This window comes from Muscardinus avellanarius (assembly GCF_963383645.1).
Source record: "Muscardinus avellanarius genome assembly, chromosome: 18".
Classification (NCBI taxonomy): domain Eukaryota; kingdom Metazoa; phylum Chordata; class Mammalia; order Rodentia; family Gliridae; genus Muscardinus; species Muscardinus avellanarius.
Window position 1 is genome coordinate 14,830,640 of NC_137804.1, and position 16,076 is coordinate 14,846,715.

The following is a 16,076-nucleotide window of genomic DNA, read 5'->3' on the forward strand; positions in this document are numbered from 1 at the left end:
TCGGACTCCCAAGTATTGTGATTACAGCCGTGTAATCCACCATGCCTGACTTAGAGACATTTCTGGTTATCACAATTAGTGAAGGGGTTACTACTGGAATCTAATAGGGAGAAACCAGAATGCCATTAAGCATCCTACAATGTACAGGACAGGCCCCCTTTCCACAACAGAGAATTATACTAAAGCAATATCAGTAATGTTAAGGATAAGAAGCCCTAACAGAGGTAAAGGGTATCTGGGTATTAACACATAAACATATGCATACATATATAAATTCCAACACTTGTAACATTTAAAAAGACAGTGTTTAATTACAAATGACTAGCCCTACATACCAGCAATACAAAGTGTTGCATTAGTGCCACCAAAACCAAAGGAATTAGTGAGTCCGATACATCTTTTATCAGTTTTCCATTCCTGGGCCTTTAGTGGGACATAATTGAGATCGAATTCCGGTTCTGTACAGTCCAGGTTGAGAGTAGGTGGTAGTTTTCGGTAATAGCAGGCCAGAGCAGTAAAAGCTGCCTCGGCCGCCCCTGCAGCCCCCAGCAGGTGTCCTGTGGCTCCCTTCGTGGAGGAAACGGCCAGGGCGTACGCGTGCTCTTTAAAGAGCTGTTTCACAGCTTTGTTTTCAGCAGCGTCTCCAAGGGGTGTGGAAGTGGCGTGTGCATTGACATAGGATATCTCTTCAGGTCGCACACCTGCATCTTTTACAGCAGCAGTCATACATCTAGCAAGAAAAGAAATTTATCAGAACTAAGTTGAGGTTGAGCAGGAGATTCCTTTTTGTGTTGGTGTTGTTTTGTTTTTGACATTAGGGATTGAGCCCAGGGATGCTCTATCTCTGAACTACATCCCAATCGTTTTTATTTTGAATCAGGGTCTCGTTAAGTTGCTAGTGCTCACCTCTGTCTTGGCCTCCCAACCATCCTATCACCTAAGAGCTTGTTTAAAGGTAGAGTCTCAAGAGCCGGGCGTGGTGGGCACGCTTGTAATCCCAGCATTCGGGAGGCTGAGACAGGAAGATCACGGTTCGCAGACAGCCTCAGCTACTTAGGGAGGCCCTTTGCAACTCAGTGAGACTCTATTTCAAAATAAAGAATAAAGAAATAGAGCTGGGGGTGTAGCTTGGAGGTAGAAGTGCTACCCTAGGCCCAGCATCAGAATCAGCACTTTAGTATGACCCCTGGGAGATTAAAGGCTGAGACGTCCTGATTTGGGAAGAACAGATCCCAATTGAAGTGGACACATCTGGAAGGGCTGGACTGACTCTCTGAGTCTGATGAAGGACAAAAGCGAGGACTGTGGAGGGAGCATGCCGAAGGTTATTACGCACAAAGTGAGGTGTGCAAAGTTGGCAAAGACGCACAGCCGTCCTCATAACCTTATTGGGCTTAACTAGAATTCAATGTGTGGAAGGATATTCAAATATTTTCAAACATTTCAGGCAGAAGAACGAAAAAACACTTTGTTAGCCAGGCATAGGCGCGCACGTCTGTAATCCCAGTACCCGAGAGGCTGAAACAGGCAGATCGCAGGTGTGAAGCCAGCCTCAGCAATTCACCAAGACCCTGAGCAACCCGCTGAGAGCCATTTCCAAACAAAAAATAAAACAGGCCTGGGGGTGCAGCTCAGAGGGAGAATGCCCCCCCCCCCGAGTTCAATCTCCAGCATCACAAAAACAAAACACTTTTTTAGTACAGAATGGAAAAAAAATACACCAGATATTCTAATTTTTGTTCATTTGGGACTCCAATACAGTCTTAAACAAAAAAAATATTTTGAACAAAACAATCAGTCTTTACCTTAAGGCACCTTCTCCTTCGGGATCGGGAGCGGTTATGTGACCAGCATCACCTGACAGTCCATAGCCCAGCACTTCCGCGTAGATCCGGGCCCTTCTTTGAACAGCGTGTTCATATTCTTCCAGCACCAGCACAGCTGCGCCTTCTCCCATCACAAAACCATCTCTCTTTGGATGAAATGGCCGACATGCCAACTTAGGATCCGAGTTTGTGCTCAGAGCCCGGGCTCTGGAAAACCCCGCAAGAGACAAAGGACTAATACAAGAATCTGCACCTCCAGCCACCATCACATCAGCATCGCCGTGGACTATAAACCTAAAAGAGTCCCCCACGGCATGTGCCCCTGTGGTACAGGCGGTGGATACTGCATGATTGGGGCCCTTGAGTTTATGCCGAATGCTGACCTGGCCTGCTGCCATATTGACCAGAATCTTAGGGACAAAAAATGGGCTGATTTTATTGTAACCTTTGGCCTGAAACATTGAAGCTGTTTCAGAAACAACTTCCAGGGGAACCATTCCCATGCCAATTGCAACACCAGTAGCCACTTGATCTGCCTCCGACTGGGGATCCCAGCCAGAATCTTTCAGGGCTAACTCTGCTGCCCCTAGAGCCATGATGGTGGGAGATGACATCGACTTGAGATCTGATTTGGATACAAAGTTTTGTTCATTGAACTGACCCTCATCACAGCCTCGAGGCACATGAGCGGCAACCCTGCACGGGAGACTTTTATACTCCTCCCCAATCAACGGAACAATTCCACTTTCTCCTCGGAGAAGACGATCCCACACCAGCTGAGTTCCAACGCCAAGAGGAGTCACTAAGCCAATGCCCGTAATGACAACCCGCCTACGTGATGTGGATGTCCGTACAGTTCCAGAAAACCTCCTTTCGTGTATTAACCGCTGGCATGATCTTGCATATGGATGAGTGCTTGTAACTTTTAGAAAATTGCGTAAGCAGTTTGACAACATGGTTGGATTTCAGATAATCAGAAGCACATTCCTGTAACAGACCACAACACAGCCAGAAGTATTCGCTGTATAAATAATTCAGGGAGCAAACGAACAATACCTGAGATGTCCTTTGGGCTACTTGATGTGAGATAATAAGCAAGAGAAAATAACCTAATGTGTGTGGGGGGGGGGTACTGGAGATTGAATGTAAGGACACTCTACCTCCGAGCTATACCCCTAACCCCTTTGATTTTTTTGAGATTGTGTGTGTGTGTGTGTGTGTGTGTGTGTGTGTGTGTGTGTTACTGGGGGTGGAATCCAGAGGCTTTCTACCTCCAGGCTACACTCCCAGACCTATTTTATATTTTATTTGGAAACAGGGTCTCACTAAATTGCCAAAAGCCTCACTAAGTAGCTGAGGGTAGCTTGGAACCTGTGCGATCCTCCTGTCTCAGCCTCAGGGATTACAAGTGTGCCCCACCATGCCCGGCTTTGAGTTTTTTTTTAAACAAGGTCTTGCTACATTGCTGAGGCTGTCCTCGAGCCTGCAATCCTCCTGTTTTAGCCTCCCAAGTCCTGAGGTTACAGGTGTGGAACATCATTGTATTTATATATTGCATCATCAAACCACCTGCTAAAAAGGGACTTAATTCCCTTTTTAGAGTAATTCCCTGTAATTACCTCAGTCATTCAAAGACGACCTGATGATTCATTTGATCCACTTAAGCAGAATTATGCAATAAAAAAAAAATCAAGGCACGCCTTGACCTGATATGAACTGCAGGAATAATGTTCAGGATTACTGAGGATTTATTCTAAAGAGTTATTACTGGAGTCTGGGCACAAAAAACACATTTCAGGGCCTAGTTTTTGAAGTGGGGGCAAGCGGGCTTTATCAATCTTCTATATGTCGGGATAACCAGCCTTTCAAAAGGCCGCCCAGGGCCCAGAGCCCTAGATTGTGCTTCTGTAGACGTGGGCTGGGAATCCGCTGTGTCTAAGCTTGCGACTGGAGCAAGCGGAAGCCTTTGCACCCCTCGGAACCTCTGCAACCGAGACATACGTGGAAGGAGAGGTCCGGACCAGTCGACCACCCCTGGGACCCGGAGGCCAAGGGCGGGGAGTTATGGGGCGTGGCCGCCCAGCTTTTAAACAATGCCGCACACGAAAAGAGCCGGGCACGACAAAAATACAGCAACAACCCAAGTCCGGGGTCCTCTGATTTCCCGCTCCGAATCCAACCCCAACCCGAATTGGGGGTGGAGGGACGCGAGCAGAAAAGTAACAAGCAGCTACCTGTCAACTGGGCTTGCGCCGATCGCGCAGCTCGTCCGCGGCGTGGATCCCGGCGTGCGCATGCGCACACGCGCACGCGCGCACGCGCACGTAAGGGCGCACGTCCGCGCTCGCGCGCCCGCTCGCAGGCATCACCTCGGAGCGCGCTGCAGTCGATTGACCTTGCGGAGTTTGGGTCCAGAGGTCAGGCGGCCGGAGGCGGCTGGAGTCCGGTCCCCAGGAGAGACACAACTGTCGGGATTCGGTGACACCCAGACGACCCAGCAAGCCGCCAGGAGACAGCATCTCCGCCCATCACCAAAGAACTTTTTCATTTTTTTGGAGGGGGAGGGGTAATGATAATGCCCATGTAGTGCATGTTGTAAAAGATAGGGAAACCATCATTTTCTACAGAAATCCTTGGAAAAGAAATTACCTTAGCCTCAGAGTTATTTAGAATGGTGATAGCAGTTGAACTAACAAATCCCACCATCAAGATATTGGATTTTTTTTTTTTTTTGCCATTGGTTGTGTAATTTGCGGTGTATCTAAATGCCATGCGGTCATTTAAAATAAGCCCAAATTGGTAGACTGAGACCAGAGGATCCCAGGTTCCAAGCCAACCTCTGCCACTTAGCCAGGCTCTCAGCAATTTAGCTAGATCCTGTTTCCAAATTAAAAAAAAAAAAATTAAAAATCGATCTGGGGTGTAGCTCAGAGGTAGAACGTCCCTGGGTTCAATCTCCAGCACCACAATAAATAAAATAATTATATAGGTGATTTGTGTGTGTGGTACTGGGGATTGAACTCAGATATTCTATCTCTCAACTATACCCCCCAGCCCTATTTTATTTTATTTATTTTTATTTCTTGCGGTACTGGGGATGGAACCCAAGGGCAATCTACCTTCGAGCTACACCCCAGCCCTATTTTTTATTCTTTATTTTGAAACAGGGTGTCATTAAACTGCAGAGGGCTTCACTAAATAGCTGAGGCTGTCTGCAAACCGCCATCCTCCTGTCTCAGCCTCCCAAAAGCTGGGATTACAAGAATATGCCACCACGTTCAGTTGCGAATAAATATTAATGTGCAAAGATATTGAGACTATGTATTAGAAGATGTAAGTTGTAAAACGGTTTACAGCATATACATTTTTTAAATATTTAAATTAGGAGTTGGATATGATGGTACTTTTAAATAATAATGGAAAAAATACATCCAGTGTTTTATTTAAAGCTAGTTCATATATGAAATTTTTTTTTTTTTTTTTTTTTTTTGGTGGCACTGGGGATGGAACCCTTCTACCTCCGGGCTACACTCCAAGACTTATTTTATATTTTATTTGGAAACAGGGTCTCTTAAGCCAGCGCGGCTGGCTTCCAATCTGCGGCTGGCTTCCAATCTGCGTGATCCTCCTGTCTCCGCCTCCTGTCTCCGCCTCCCAAGCCCGGGGAATTACAAGTGAGCGCCACCACGCCAGGCCATATGAAACTTTGTATGCACTATTATGTTTTTCTTTGTAGTTTCACAAAATCACGTATGAGATGTGACAAACCAATTAAAAACCTTGTAGAAAAGTGAACTACGGAGCCGGGTGTGGCAGCACACGCTTGTAATCCCAGCATTTGGGAGGTTGAGACAGGAGGATCACGATTGGCATACAGCCTCAACTACTATTTAGTGGGGCCCTTTGCAACTCAGTGAGACCCTGTTTCAAAATAAAGAGTAATAAAGCACGCTTGTAATCCCCATGCTTGGGAGGCGGAGACAGGAGGATCGCGCAGGTCCAAAGCCAGCTGCGCTGGCTTAAGAGACACTGTTTCCAAATAAAAATATAAAAAATAGGTGTCTGGGAGTGTAGCCCGGAGGTAGAAGGGTTTCCAAGAACCCCAGTACCACACACACACACAAAAAAAAAAATAATAATAATAATTTTTAAAAAATAGGGCTGGGGTATAGCTCAGAGGTAGAATGCTCCTGGGTTTCATCCCCAGTACCACACACACACACACACAAAAAAAAAAAACTGAACTATGTTTCTATCTCCGATCACTTTTACTGTCATCTGAAAGGAGTGAGAAATTTTATGATTGTCTAACAGCTGTAGGTAATTTGCCACCATATTGTTACAATGACATCCTATCTTCAAACTGCCTTCAATTACCAGACTTGTGTTATGACTTATTAGGTTTACCTTAAATTCTCTGTACTCTCGTCAAAAACTGTTTTTCCAAATATATGTCCTTTTATTATTAAATAAACTTTCCACCAAGAAGACTGACATTTTCCACTACCTTTTGTGTGTGTTTGCATTCTCCCACCTCTATGAAAATTTCCTTCTGACTTAGCAGTTCTTAAATTTTACTGTGCATGAAAAACACAGACTTCTGGTCCCCATATTTTAATTTCAGGGCGTTTCAAACTGCAGTCTTTGATATACAGACATTCTAAGATTTTGTTTGAAAAGGACGCTCTTCTTTTATTTAGGCCTCGCTCCTCTCCCAGCCAGCCCCGAACCTGGATCCTCCTGTCTCAGCCTCCCAAGTACTGAGATGACAGGCAAGCACCTGGCTGGTGGGCGGGTCCTTTGGTTCCTAGAATGTACTACAGTTCTCTTTGTACATCTAAGTGAAATCATTTCATTCCATCATTCCAGTGTGTATTAGGCACCTCTCCTGCTCCAGACATGATGTAGAGAAGAGATAGTAAAATAAAGATGCTGCGGCGCCCTGGCTAAGACCCACTCCCACCAGTCCAGGCTCCGCCGCGCCTTGGCCCCGCCCCGTCATTTCAGGCCCCGCCCGGAGCGCCTCGGCCACGCCTCACTTCCGCCCGCGCGTCTCGGCCACGCCCCTATCCCGCCCTGGCCACGCCCCGCGCCTTGGCCACGCCCTCGGCGAGCGTGAAAAGGCGGGCGCGCTCCCGCGCGTGCTCATTGCTGGCGGCGGCGCGAGGGGCGGCGACGCCGGCGGCGCGAGGGCATGGCGGCGGCGGCGCTGGGCAGCTCCCCGGGGGCGGCGTCCCCGGCCGTGGCCGAGCTCTGCCAGAACACCCCGGAGACCTTCCTGGAGGCCTCCAAGCTGCTTCTCACCTACGCCGACAACATCCTCAGGTGCGGGCGGCGGCTCGGCCCGGGGCTGGGGGCCTGGACGGGGCCCTGCGGCCTCCGCTCCCGCCGCCCGCGGGGTGTCGGGGCCCGGGGCAGGGCCGCGCGGGGGCGGTGGGGAGGCGCAGGGCCCCGTCCCCGGCCGCGAACTGTCACAGGTGCCCCCAGTGTCAGGACGCGAACGCCCACAGCTTTGAGCCTCGGCGTGGATTTGGCCGAGCCGGGTGGCTTCGGTTTCCAACCTGCTCGTCTCAAGTTAGTCTCTGAAACGGACGTGCTTTCTTCCCATTATCGTGAGCCTCCTAATATTTAGGCATAATACAGCTGTAGTGATGGGCTTTTCATATTGTATGGCCTTTTTTTCCCCCTGCCCGTCTTTGTTGTTGTTAGTCTTGGTTGACACATTAACCAGAGAAATTTGAAGTGACGTGTTTCTATCGGTCACTGGATTCCACTTTCCATCCTGACCCTTTAAAGAAATATTCGGGTGATCACGGTGGACAAGAGGTATTTGATTCTCTTGTGTGTGAAAGTACTCTCCTAGCACTTGAAGGGTCCCCGACTGATTGGGGGAACTGGGTGGCAAGCATGATTGTTCCATTTGGTTTATTAGACACTTCAACTCTTGAGATCAGATGGTAGGCCTTAAGGAGGGACGTGGGGAAGGAAGGGGAAGTGCATTCGAGGTGAAAGGAGCTCCACGTGCTTTGAGGGAGTTCCCTCCCCAGCCCCGTGGTTCTCTACCTTCTATTTTCTCTTTGGCCCCTGGTGCGCTGGCTCTTCTAAGTGATGGGTAGATTGGCAGAAGTCCGAAAGGAAACTCGGCTGCAAGGCGTTAGATTTCATGTGACCCAATTTTTAGAGACACTAGTTGCAAGTACAGTTTTTAACTCCCATAGCAGTAATTGTGCATTTAGGTAACATGATTTCACAAATCTTGTTTTTGTTTTGTTTTTGTAGTACTGGGGATTGAACCCAGGCACGTTCTCTCTCTGAGCTACACCCTCAACCCTATTTAATTTTTATTTTGAAACAGGGTCGTACTAAATTGTTGAGGACCTCGCTGAGTTGCTGAGGCCGGCGAGATGCTTGTGATCCTCCCCTCTCAGCCTCCCTAGTACTGAGATTACAGGTGTGTGCCACCACACCTGGCTAATGTTGATTTTAAAAGCAAAACAGAGGGAGAATAACTTGAGCCCTTACTATGTGCCAGATGCTTTGAGTTAGGCAGCAGGTGGCCTGTTCACAGCTGTGTGATTGTGACCTGTGTGGGGATCACCTTCCTCTGTGACAGCTCAACTTACATTTTCTACCCTGAAAAGTCTTTCAACTCTTCAGAGTATAAGGATGCTAATGGATTCTGAATGGACTCATAGGTTGAGTTCTCCAGACCTGGTCAACTGGGATTTCCCGTCTGGGAAGCCACCAAACTCTTCAGTCCCCACTCTTCATAACAGGGAGGTGGCCATTTCTGCTTTCTGTGCAGCGAGACCAGAAATGCTGAGATGGTGTTTTGAGGAAGGACCTCTTTGTAGGCAAATAATGACTTTTGGCATCATAACCATTGTTTACTAAACTAAAAGAAACTTGACATGCTGTCAGTTCATGTTACAATCTTAACTCTGGCTTGTATTTCTGATCTGAAAAGATATTTTATACTGGGCTGGTGGTGCCTGTAATCCCAGTACTTGGGAGGCTGAAACAGGATCACAGATTCGAAGCCAGCCTCAGCAATTTAGGCTCTCAGCAAGTTGGCAAGATCCTGTTAACAAATAAAATCCATCTGGGTTGTAGCTTGGAGGTAGAATGCTCCTGGGTTCGATCCCCAGCACCAAAAAAGGCAGTTAGAGATTTGAAGCTCATATGAGTGCAGATGGAATGAAAAACTGCGCTTTTTAGATTATTAAGTAATAGCATTTCTGTCCTCAGATTCTTAGAATTCAAACTTTTTCAAATTTGGGAAGGGGGTACTACCATGTCCATATCCATTGGCTTCCTAAGCTCTTACAGAAAACCTCTAGATCCCTTCTTGGTCCTCAGCCACACATCATTACCAATGTGCTCGTCTAATGTATTTGCTATTTTGCAAAAATCTAGTAGTATTAGAGTCAAGGTTGGCCGGGCGTGGTGGCGCACGCTTGTAATCCCCGCGCTTGGGAGGCGGAAACAAGAGGATCACGCAGTTTCGAAGCCAGCTTAGGAGACCCTGTTTCCAAATAAAAATATATTTAAAAATGTAGGTCTGGGAGTGTAGCCCGGAAGTAGAAGGGTTTTCAGGAACCCCAGTACCACCAAAAAAAAAAAAAAAGAGTCGAGGTTGTCTTGCTCTTGCTTCTACTTCAGAGTATGAAATAGTATTTTATAAAACACTAAAATGAGAATTTTATTAGCAGGTTTTTTTTGAAATATTGATACTTGTTGCTGTACAAACTGAATCTCAAGTGACAAATAGTACCTTTGGTTAAATTTAAAGTTTTTGTCTTAGAAAACTTTTTGGTGATACTGGGGATGGAACCCAGGGGGCCTTCTACCTCTGGGCTACACTCCCAGACCTATTTTCAAGCATGAGCCACCACCTATTTTCAAGTGTGAGCCATCACGCCCCGGCATCTTAGATTATCTTATCTCCCAACTAACAGTCATAAGTGGAATTAAATTACAGAATAAAATGTGGGCTAATTAGCATGCAAACAATGCCACTCACTTTAAGGTATAGATTACTTTTCCTCAATACCTACTTTGTCAAAAAGCTATAATAATTTCACTGACATTCCACTTGGGTTCCTTAACTAATGTGTTTCATTTTTCTTTAAAATATATATTTAAGCCGAAGTGGAGGCACATGCTTGTAATCCCAAGGCTAAGACAGGAGGATTGCAGGTTCTCAGCCACTTAAGCCTTCCGAAACTTAGCGAGACCCTGTTTTAAAATAAAATAAATAATAATTTAAAAATTAGGGCTGGGGGGTGTAGCGTGTAGGCAGAATTCCCCTGGGTTCAATCTGCATCACCACCAAAAAAAATAAAAATTAAAAATAAACTATACGCACATACACACACTTGACTTTCCACCAATTTGCTTTGCAAACTGCACACAATAATTATATATACTGCACTGGGTTTGATTGAAAAGAGTCAATAGAAAGTTTCTTTCTTCAAGAACATTAATATATTTGGAAGAAAGAAACAGGTATGGGAAGCAACTATAGCATACAAATCTAAATTTCAAGACTATTGAAGCATTTAATCAGAGTAGAGGCTCAGTGGGGTTGGATTCGTTGATGTAGCAGAGAACTTCTCTCTGATGTGATAGGTAAAAGAAAGCAATGGTGGTTTGTAGGGTCAAAGAGCAGGGTAATGAAAGTTCCATGTAGAATAATACAGGAAGACCGAGGCATTGATTCCAATTGTCAAGTTATCGTGTAATTTATCGTATAATTATAATTAAATGCAGATGAAATTGAGAATGACGTACTCTAGGCAGGGATTGACAGTTCTTAATGACGATGCAGCAGTGAAACTAGTAATGGAAGACAGGAAAAACTGACTTCAGATTTCTAAGCCAGATCACTGCTGACACCTGGAGAAACTGAAAGCAAATGATGAAGTGAGGCTCGGTGAGGTCGAATGGTGGAAAGTATGCAAACTTTACAACCAGACCTGTTAGTCCAAATCGTACTCAGGTATTTCCTGGGGTAACTTGTATACATACATCTTCTGGGTTTCGATTTCTTCATTGGAAAAACCTATTTTATATTATTGCTGAAAAACATAGAAATAAAGGACCCGGCACATATGTAACTGCTGCTGCTATTATAACTATTGTAATTATTCAGTGTTTTGTGTTAAACCAGAGGAGATGTATACGTTTTGGTTGTACAGAGAATGCTGGTTAGAACCAAAGTTGGTGTGTGTTTGTTTGTTTGTTTGTTTGCGGGTCTGGGGATGGAATCCAGGGGCATTCTTCCTCTAAGGTATATCCCCTGCCCTATTTTTTATTCTTTGTTTTTAAACAGGGTCTCACTAAGTTGCGGAGGACCTAAGTAGCTAAGGCTCTCCGTGAACCAGGATTCTCCCGTCTCAGCCTCCTGAATGCTAGGATTACAAGCATGCATCACCATGCCTGGTTTCAAAGACATTTTTGAAAAATATAGATGTATCTCAGAATAAGACATCTAGTAAGACTGTGGATTTTTATTTTTTATTTATTTAGTTTTGGTGTGTGTGGTGCTGGGGATTAAACCTAGAGTTATTCGACCTCTGTGCTACACCCCAGCCCAATTTTTAAAAATTATTTATTTATTTATTTATTTATTTATTTATTTATTTATTTTGGTGGCACTGGGGTTCCTGGAAGCCCTTCTACCTCTGGGCTACACTCCCAGACCTATTTTATATTTTTATTTAGAAACAGGGTCTCTTAAGCCAGTGAGGCTGGCTTCAAACCTGCACGATCCTCCTGTCTTCACCTCCCAAGCACAGAGATTACAAGCGTGCACCACCACGCCCGGCCAAATTTTTATTTTTGAAACAGGGTCTCGCTAAGTTTCAAAGGGCCTCACTAAGTGACTGAGGCTGGTCACAAACCCAGATCCATCCGTCTCAGCCTTCCAAGTACTGGGATTACAAGCGTGTGCTACCATACCTGGCTTAAAGATAGTTTTAAAATGGCCTACAAACTAGTTTTTATGATTAATAATAAAATTAGACTATAGATGCACTCATGTACTAAGTTTTTATTTACAAAATCTTCCAGGCATTAAACATTTTAGAAGAGGAAGGAGGCTAGTAAATGGTCAAATATATTTAATTCTCAGCATTCTTGAAGTTCTGAAATAGAATTGAGAATTTAAGTTTTTGTTATTTTCTGAGATGCTTTTATTGTCTACTGTAAACATGTCTTATAATCTTAGAAATATGGTAAGTTTTTCTTTTAAAGTGAAAAATATGACCTTACCACTCAATTTTAAAAGCAAATTATTTTTTCATAATTTAAATAACTTAATAAAACCGGGCGAGGTGGTGCATGCTTGTAATCACCACGCTTAGGAGGCTGAGACAGGAGGATCACTCAGGTTTGAAGCCAGCCTCAGCTGGTTTAAGAGACCCTGTTTCCAAATAAAATATAAAATAGGTCTGGGAGTGTAGCCTGGAGGTAGAAGGCCCCTGGGTTCCATCCCCAGTACCACCAAAAAAATAAATAACTTAATAGATAACTATGGGAGTAGGAAGACACCTAGTTTGTTCATTTTTTATTTGTTTTGTATTGGGGATTGAATCCAGTAGCATTCTACCTCTAAGCTACACTCCAGCCTGTTTTACTTTTTATTTGGAAACAGGATCTCACTGAGTAGCTGAGGCTATCCTTGAATACATGACCCTCCTGTTTCAGCCTCCCGAGTGCTAGGATTATAGACCTGCACCATTACACCCAGCCTTAATCTGTGCCGTTTGAATGGCACTATTTAAACTAGAGGAAAAGGTTTAGAAAACATTGACTTAGTATTTGTAACAATTTGACAGTAGGAAGTAGTTTGGAAAACAAATGCAAATTCATTAAAACTTGCACACTCAAAGTACTTGTTTCTGGAACATTTTTTTTTTTTTGTCAGAATATCTAGAGAACAGCATTTGCCCTTCTCCTTTTGTACCCTGAGCAGATGGCTTTGTACTTCTTCTGTGGACCCATGACATCACCGCAGTAGTTACAGCATTAGTGCTCATGGAAGATAGTACCATTTTAAGTCTATCAGTATGAGATATGAAACATCATCATGTTAAACTGTGAAGGTCTTTTATCTTGCTTTTGTTTTGGTTTGGTTTTTGGTTCTAGTCATTGATCCCAGGGGATCAGCTACCTCCAAATGATAGCCCCACATCTTTTTATTTTTTGGTTGAAATAGTCTCACTAGGTTGCTCAGGGCCTTGCTAAGTTGTCTAGGCTGGTCTAGAACTGTGATTCTCCTGTCTCAGCCTCCTAAGTACTAGGCGTGCACACCACCCTGGCTTTTCTTTCTGATTTTTTAAACAGCCTTACTGCTTTTTCAAGGTTATTAAAAATCTTACATCAAAGCTTTTCGTATGCTGGTTACAAATCCCGTGAGTACTATTCAAAATCTTTATTTACCATAAATTTTTATGGAAAAAAATTATAGTTTTACTACCAAAGTTCTTGTGTCAATATATTTTGAAAAAGAATTTACAGTAAAACGTCATTGGTCTAGGGAAGAAAGAAACGCCACTATAAAGTTATAACTAGGCCCATAGTTCTTGGAAATGACGTCTTTGAAAAACTATGGTCCCTGTTTTTATGTAGCTTTTTCATTTTATTCATTTAAGAAATATTTATTAACCACCATCTGTGTGCCAGGCACCATTCTGGACAATAGCATCCTTCAGAACAAAACAGGCTACATGTTGGCCCATGTCTGGAGCTTATGTGGATTTGAAAAAAAAATTTTTTTTTTTTTTCTTAGAAACCTAAATCTCAGTACTTGGGAGGCTAAGACAGAGTATTGCAGGTTCAAGGCCAATAGTGGTAACTTGGCAAGATCTTGTTTCAAAATAAAAAATTAAATAAAAGGGCTTGAGGGTGTAGCTCAGCGCAGAATGCCCTGGACACCACCACCACAACAGGAGGAGGAGAAAAGAGACTTAAAAAGACTCAGTAGCAGTTCAGATTTAAATGCCACATAGGTTTTTTTTTTGTTGTTTTTTTTTTTATGACAGCATTAGTACTGTCAGCCACGAGGTTGCACTAAGTGTATACTTAGGTAAGAGTCATAAAATAGTACTACTTCTTTAGACTGCTTTCTATTCTGTAGGAGAATAGTCAGCATAAAATGTGAAAGAGAATGCAGAAACACTGAGAAATATAAATTGTTGCTGGGCGTGATGGTGCTCACTTGTAATCCCAGCATTTGGGAGATTGAGACCAGAGGATCGCAGTTCGTGGATAGCCTCAGCCACTTAGGCCCTCTGCAACTTAGTGAGACCCTGTTTCAAAATAAAGAATAAAAAATAGGGCAGGGGGTATAGCTCGGGGGTTGAATGCCCCTCTGTTGTATCTGCAGAGCTACAAAAAAACAAATTTGTTGTATAAAATATAATTTTTCTTTTATCAGAAACCCTAATGATGAAAAATACAGATCTATCCGGATTGGAAATGCAACTTTTTCTACTAGACTCTTGCCTGTCAGAGGAGCGGTTGAATGTTTATTTGAAATGGGCTTTGAAGAGGTAAGTGTGTTAAGGATATCCTCTCTGGTCTTTGTGTACAAAGCAATCATTTTAATATTGGTAAATGTTTGAATAGTATTCTTTATTGATCATTTTAGAGAATTATTTATTCACATATTAGACATTCAAAATTCAAAGTAAGACAGGCATGATGGCATACACTTGTAATCCCAGTACTTGAGAGACTGAGACAGGAGGATCACACAGGTTGGAAGCCAGCCTCAGCTACTTAGTGAGGCTCTCAGCAACTTAGACCCTGTTTCCAAATGTAAAAGTTGGTCTCAGAGTGTAGCCTGGAGAAAGCCCCTGGATTACATCCCCAGTACCACACACACACACACACACACACACACACACACACACACACACACACACAAAAGTCACAGTAAATTTATTTTAAAGTTAAAACAACTCTAAGCTGGGCGTGGTGGCGCATGCTTGTAATCCCAGTGCTTGGGAAGCTGAGACAGGAGGATCTCACAGGCTCGAAGCTAGCCTCAGCTACTTAGTGAGGCTCTCAGCAACTTAGACCATGTTTCCAGATAAAGTATAAAATAGATCTGGGAGTATAGTCCAGAGGTAGAAAAGCCTCTGGGAGTTCCACCCCCACTACCGCAAAAAATACATACATACATACATACATACATACATACATACATACATACAAATAAAACAACTCTATAGGGAAATTCTTACAAGTCTCAGTCCTTAGGATAAAAATGTAAGTGAAAGACCCCATGTGGTTCCCTCCAGATCTGAAGCAAAAACCTGACTTGTGAGTATGTGTGAATATTAAAAGGGTCCTACCATCTGTGTCTAGTAAGAAGTGAAGAGTTGGAAGTAATCACAGAAAAGCTGGGTACAGTTAACCACAAAAAAGGTTTGCTTCTGTGACAGGAGGAGTCACAATGTGTTTTGTTTTATTTCAAAAGAAGTTTTTGGTGTTTCCATCTTCTGGAATCTTGTGGCATAGTATGTTTTTACAATACAATTAAAGTAGTTACCAAGATTTCAAGTTTTCTTTTTTGCTTTTACTGGAATTGAACCCATTGGCATTCTGTCTCTAAGCTACACACCCAACCTTTTTTATTTTGAACCAGGTTCTCATGAAGTTGCTGAAACTGGCCTTGAACCATCAATCCTCTTGTCTCAGCCTCCCATACACTGAGATCACAGGCATGCACTGCTGCACCTGGCCTGCAAGTTTTCTTTGTGTTTATGTCTTTGGCTATTTGTAGGTTTGGAGTATTAAAAGAAATTAAACCAGATTATGGTGATTGAATCGTCAGTGCCAGTCTGGCTCCTGAATTGGCAGTTGTTAAAGACACATGTTGGATCGGTGTGGTGGCATACACCTGTACTCCCAGTACTTGGGAGGCCCCCAAAACATAGCAAGACCCTTTTTCAAAATAAAAAGGGCTAAGCGTGTAGTTTGGAAGAATGTCCCTGGGTTCAAACCATAGTGTAAACAACAAGAGCTACTATAGGATATACTTTTCCTCCTTACCCAGATCTATTCCCGACCCTGAACAAACAGTAATGAACTAAGTATTGATCGCATTGCACGTCGAGCTTGTGTTCTGATGGATTAGACAGTGGACACAAATGCAAAGAAGGGACGCGTAGTGCAATAAAAAGCGACTCGTGGCAGGCAGCTACACAGTGAGTGCCAGGGAGGGCCTCTGCGAAGATG

At 43.8% G+C, this 16,076-nt stretch overlaps 2 protein-coding genes across 5 annotated transcripts in view; one reads left to right on the forward strand and one right to left on the reverse strand.

Moving 5' to 3' along the window:
* Nucleotides 1–327: 327 nt before the first annotated feature.
* On the reverse strand, nt 328–2,782 carry OXSM (3-oxoacyl-ACP synthase, mitochondrial; the record flags this gene model as incomplete). Its single annotated transcript, XM_080715228.1, has 2 exons — nt 328–730; nt 1,806–2,782. The coding sequence occupies 2 exons, from the start codon at nt 2,780–2,782 to the stop codon at nt 328–330; spliced, it is 1,380 nt and encodes a 459-aa protein (XP_080571354.1).
* A 4,238-nt stretch (nt 2,783–7,020) lies between these two features.
* The window catches only part of NGLY1 (N-glycanase 1), a gene marked incomplete at both ends in the record, with an annotated part of 58,123 nt that continues 49,067 nt past the window's right edge, over nt 7,021–16,076 (forward strand). For all 4 annotated transcript variants that reach the window (XM_080715258.1, XM_080715259.1, XM_080715260.1 and 1 more), the window contains 2 exons: nt 7,021–7,151; nt 14,269–14,383. In XM_080715258.1, coding sequence (XP_080571384.1) covers nt 7,021–7,151; nt 14,269–14,383 — 246 coding nt within the window. The remainder of the gene's footprint in view (nt 7,152–14,268; nt 14,384–16,076) is intronic.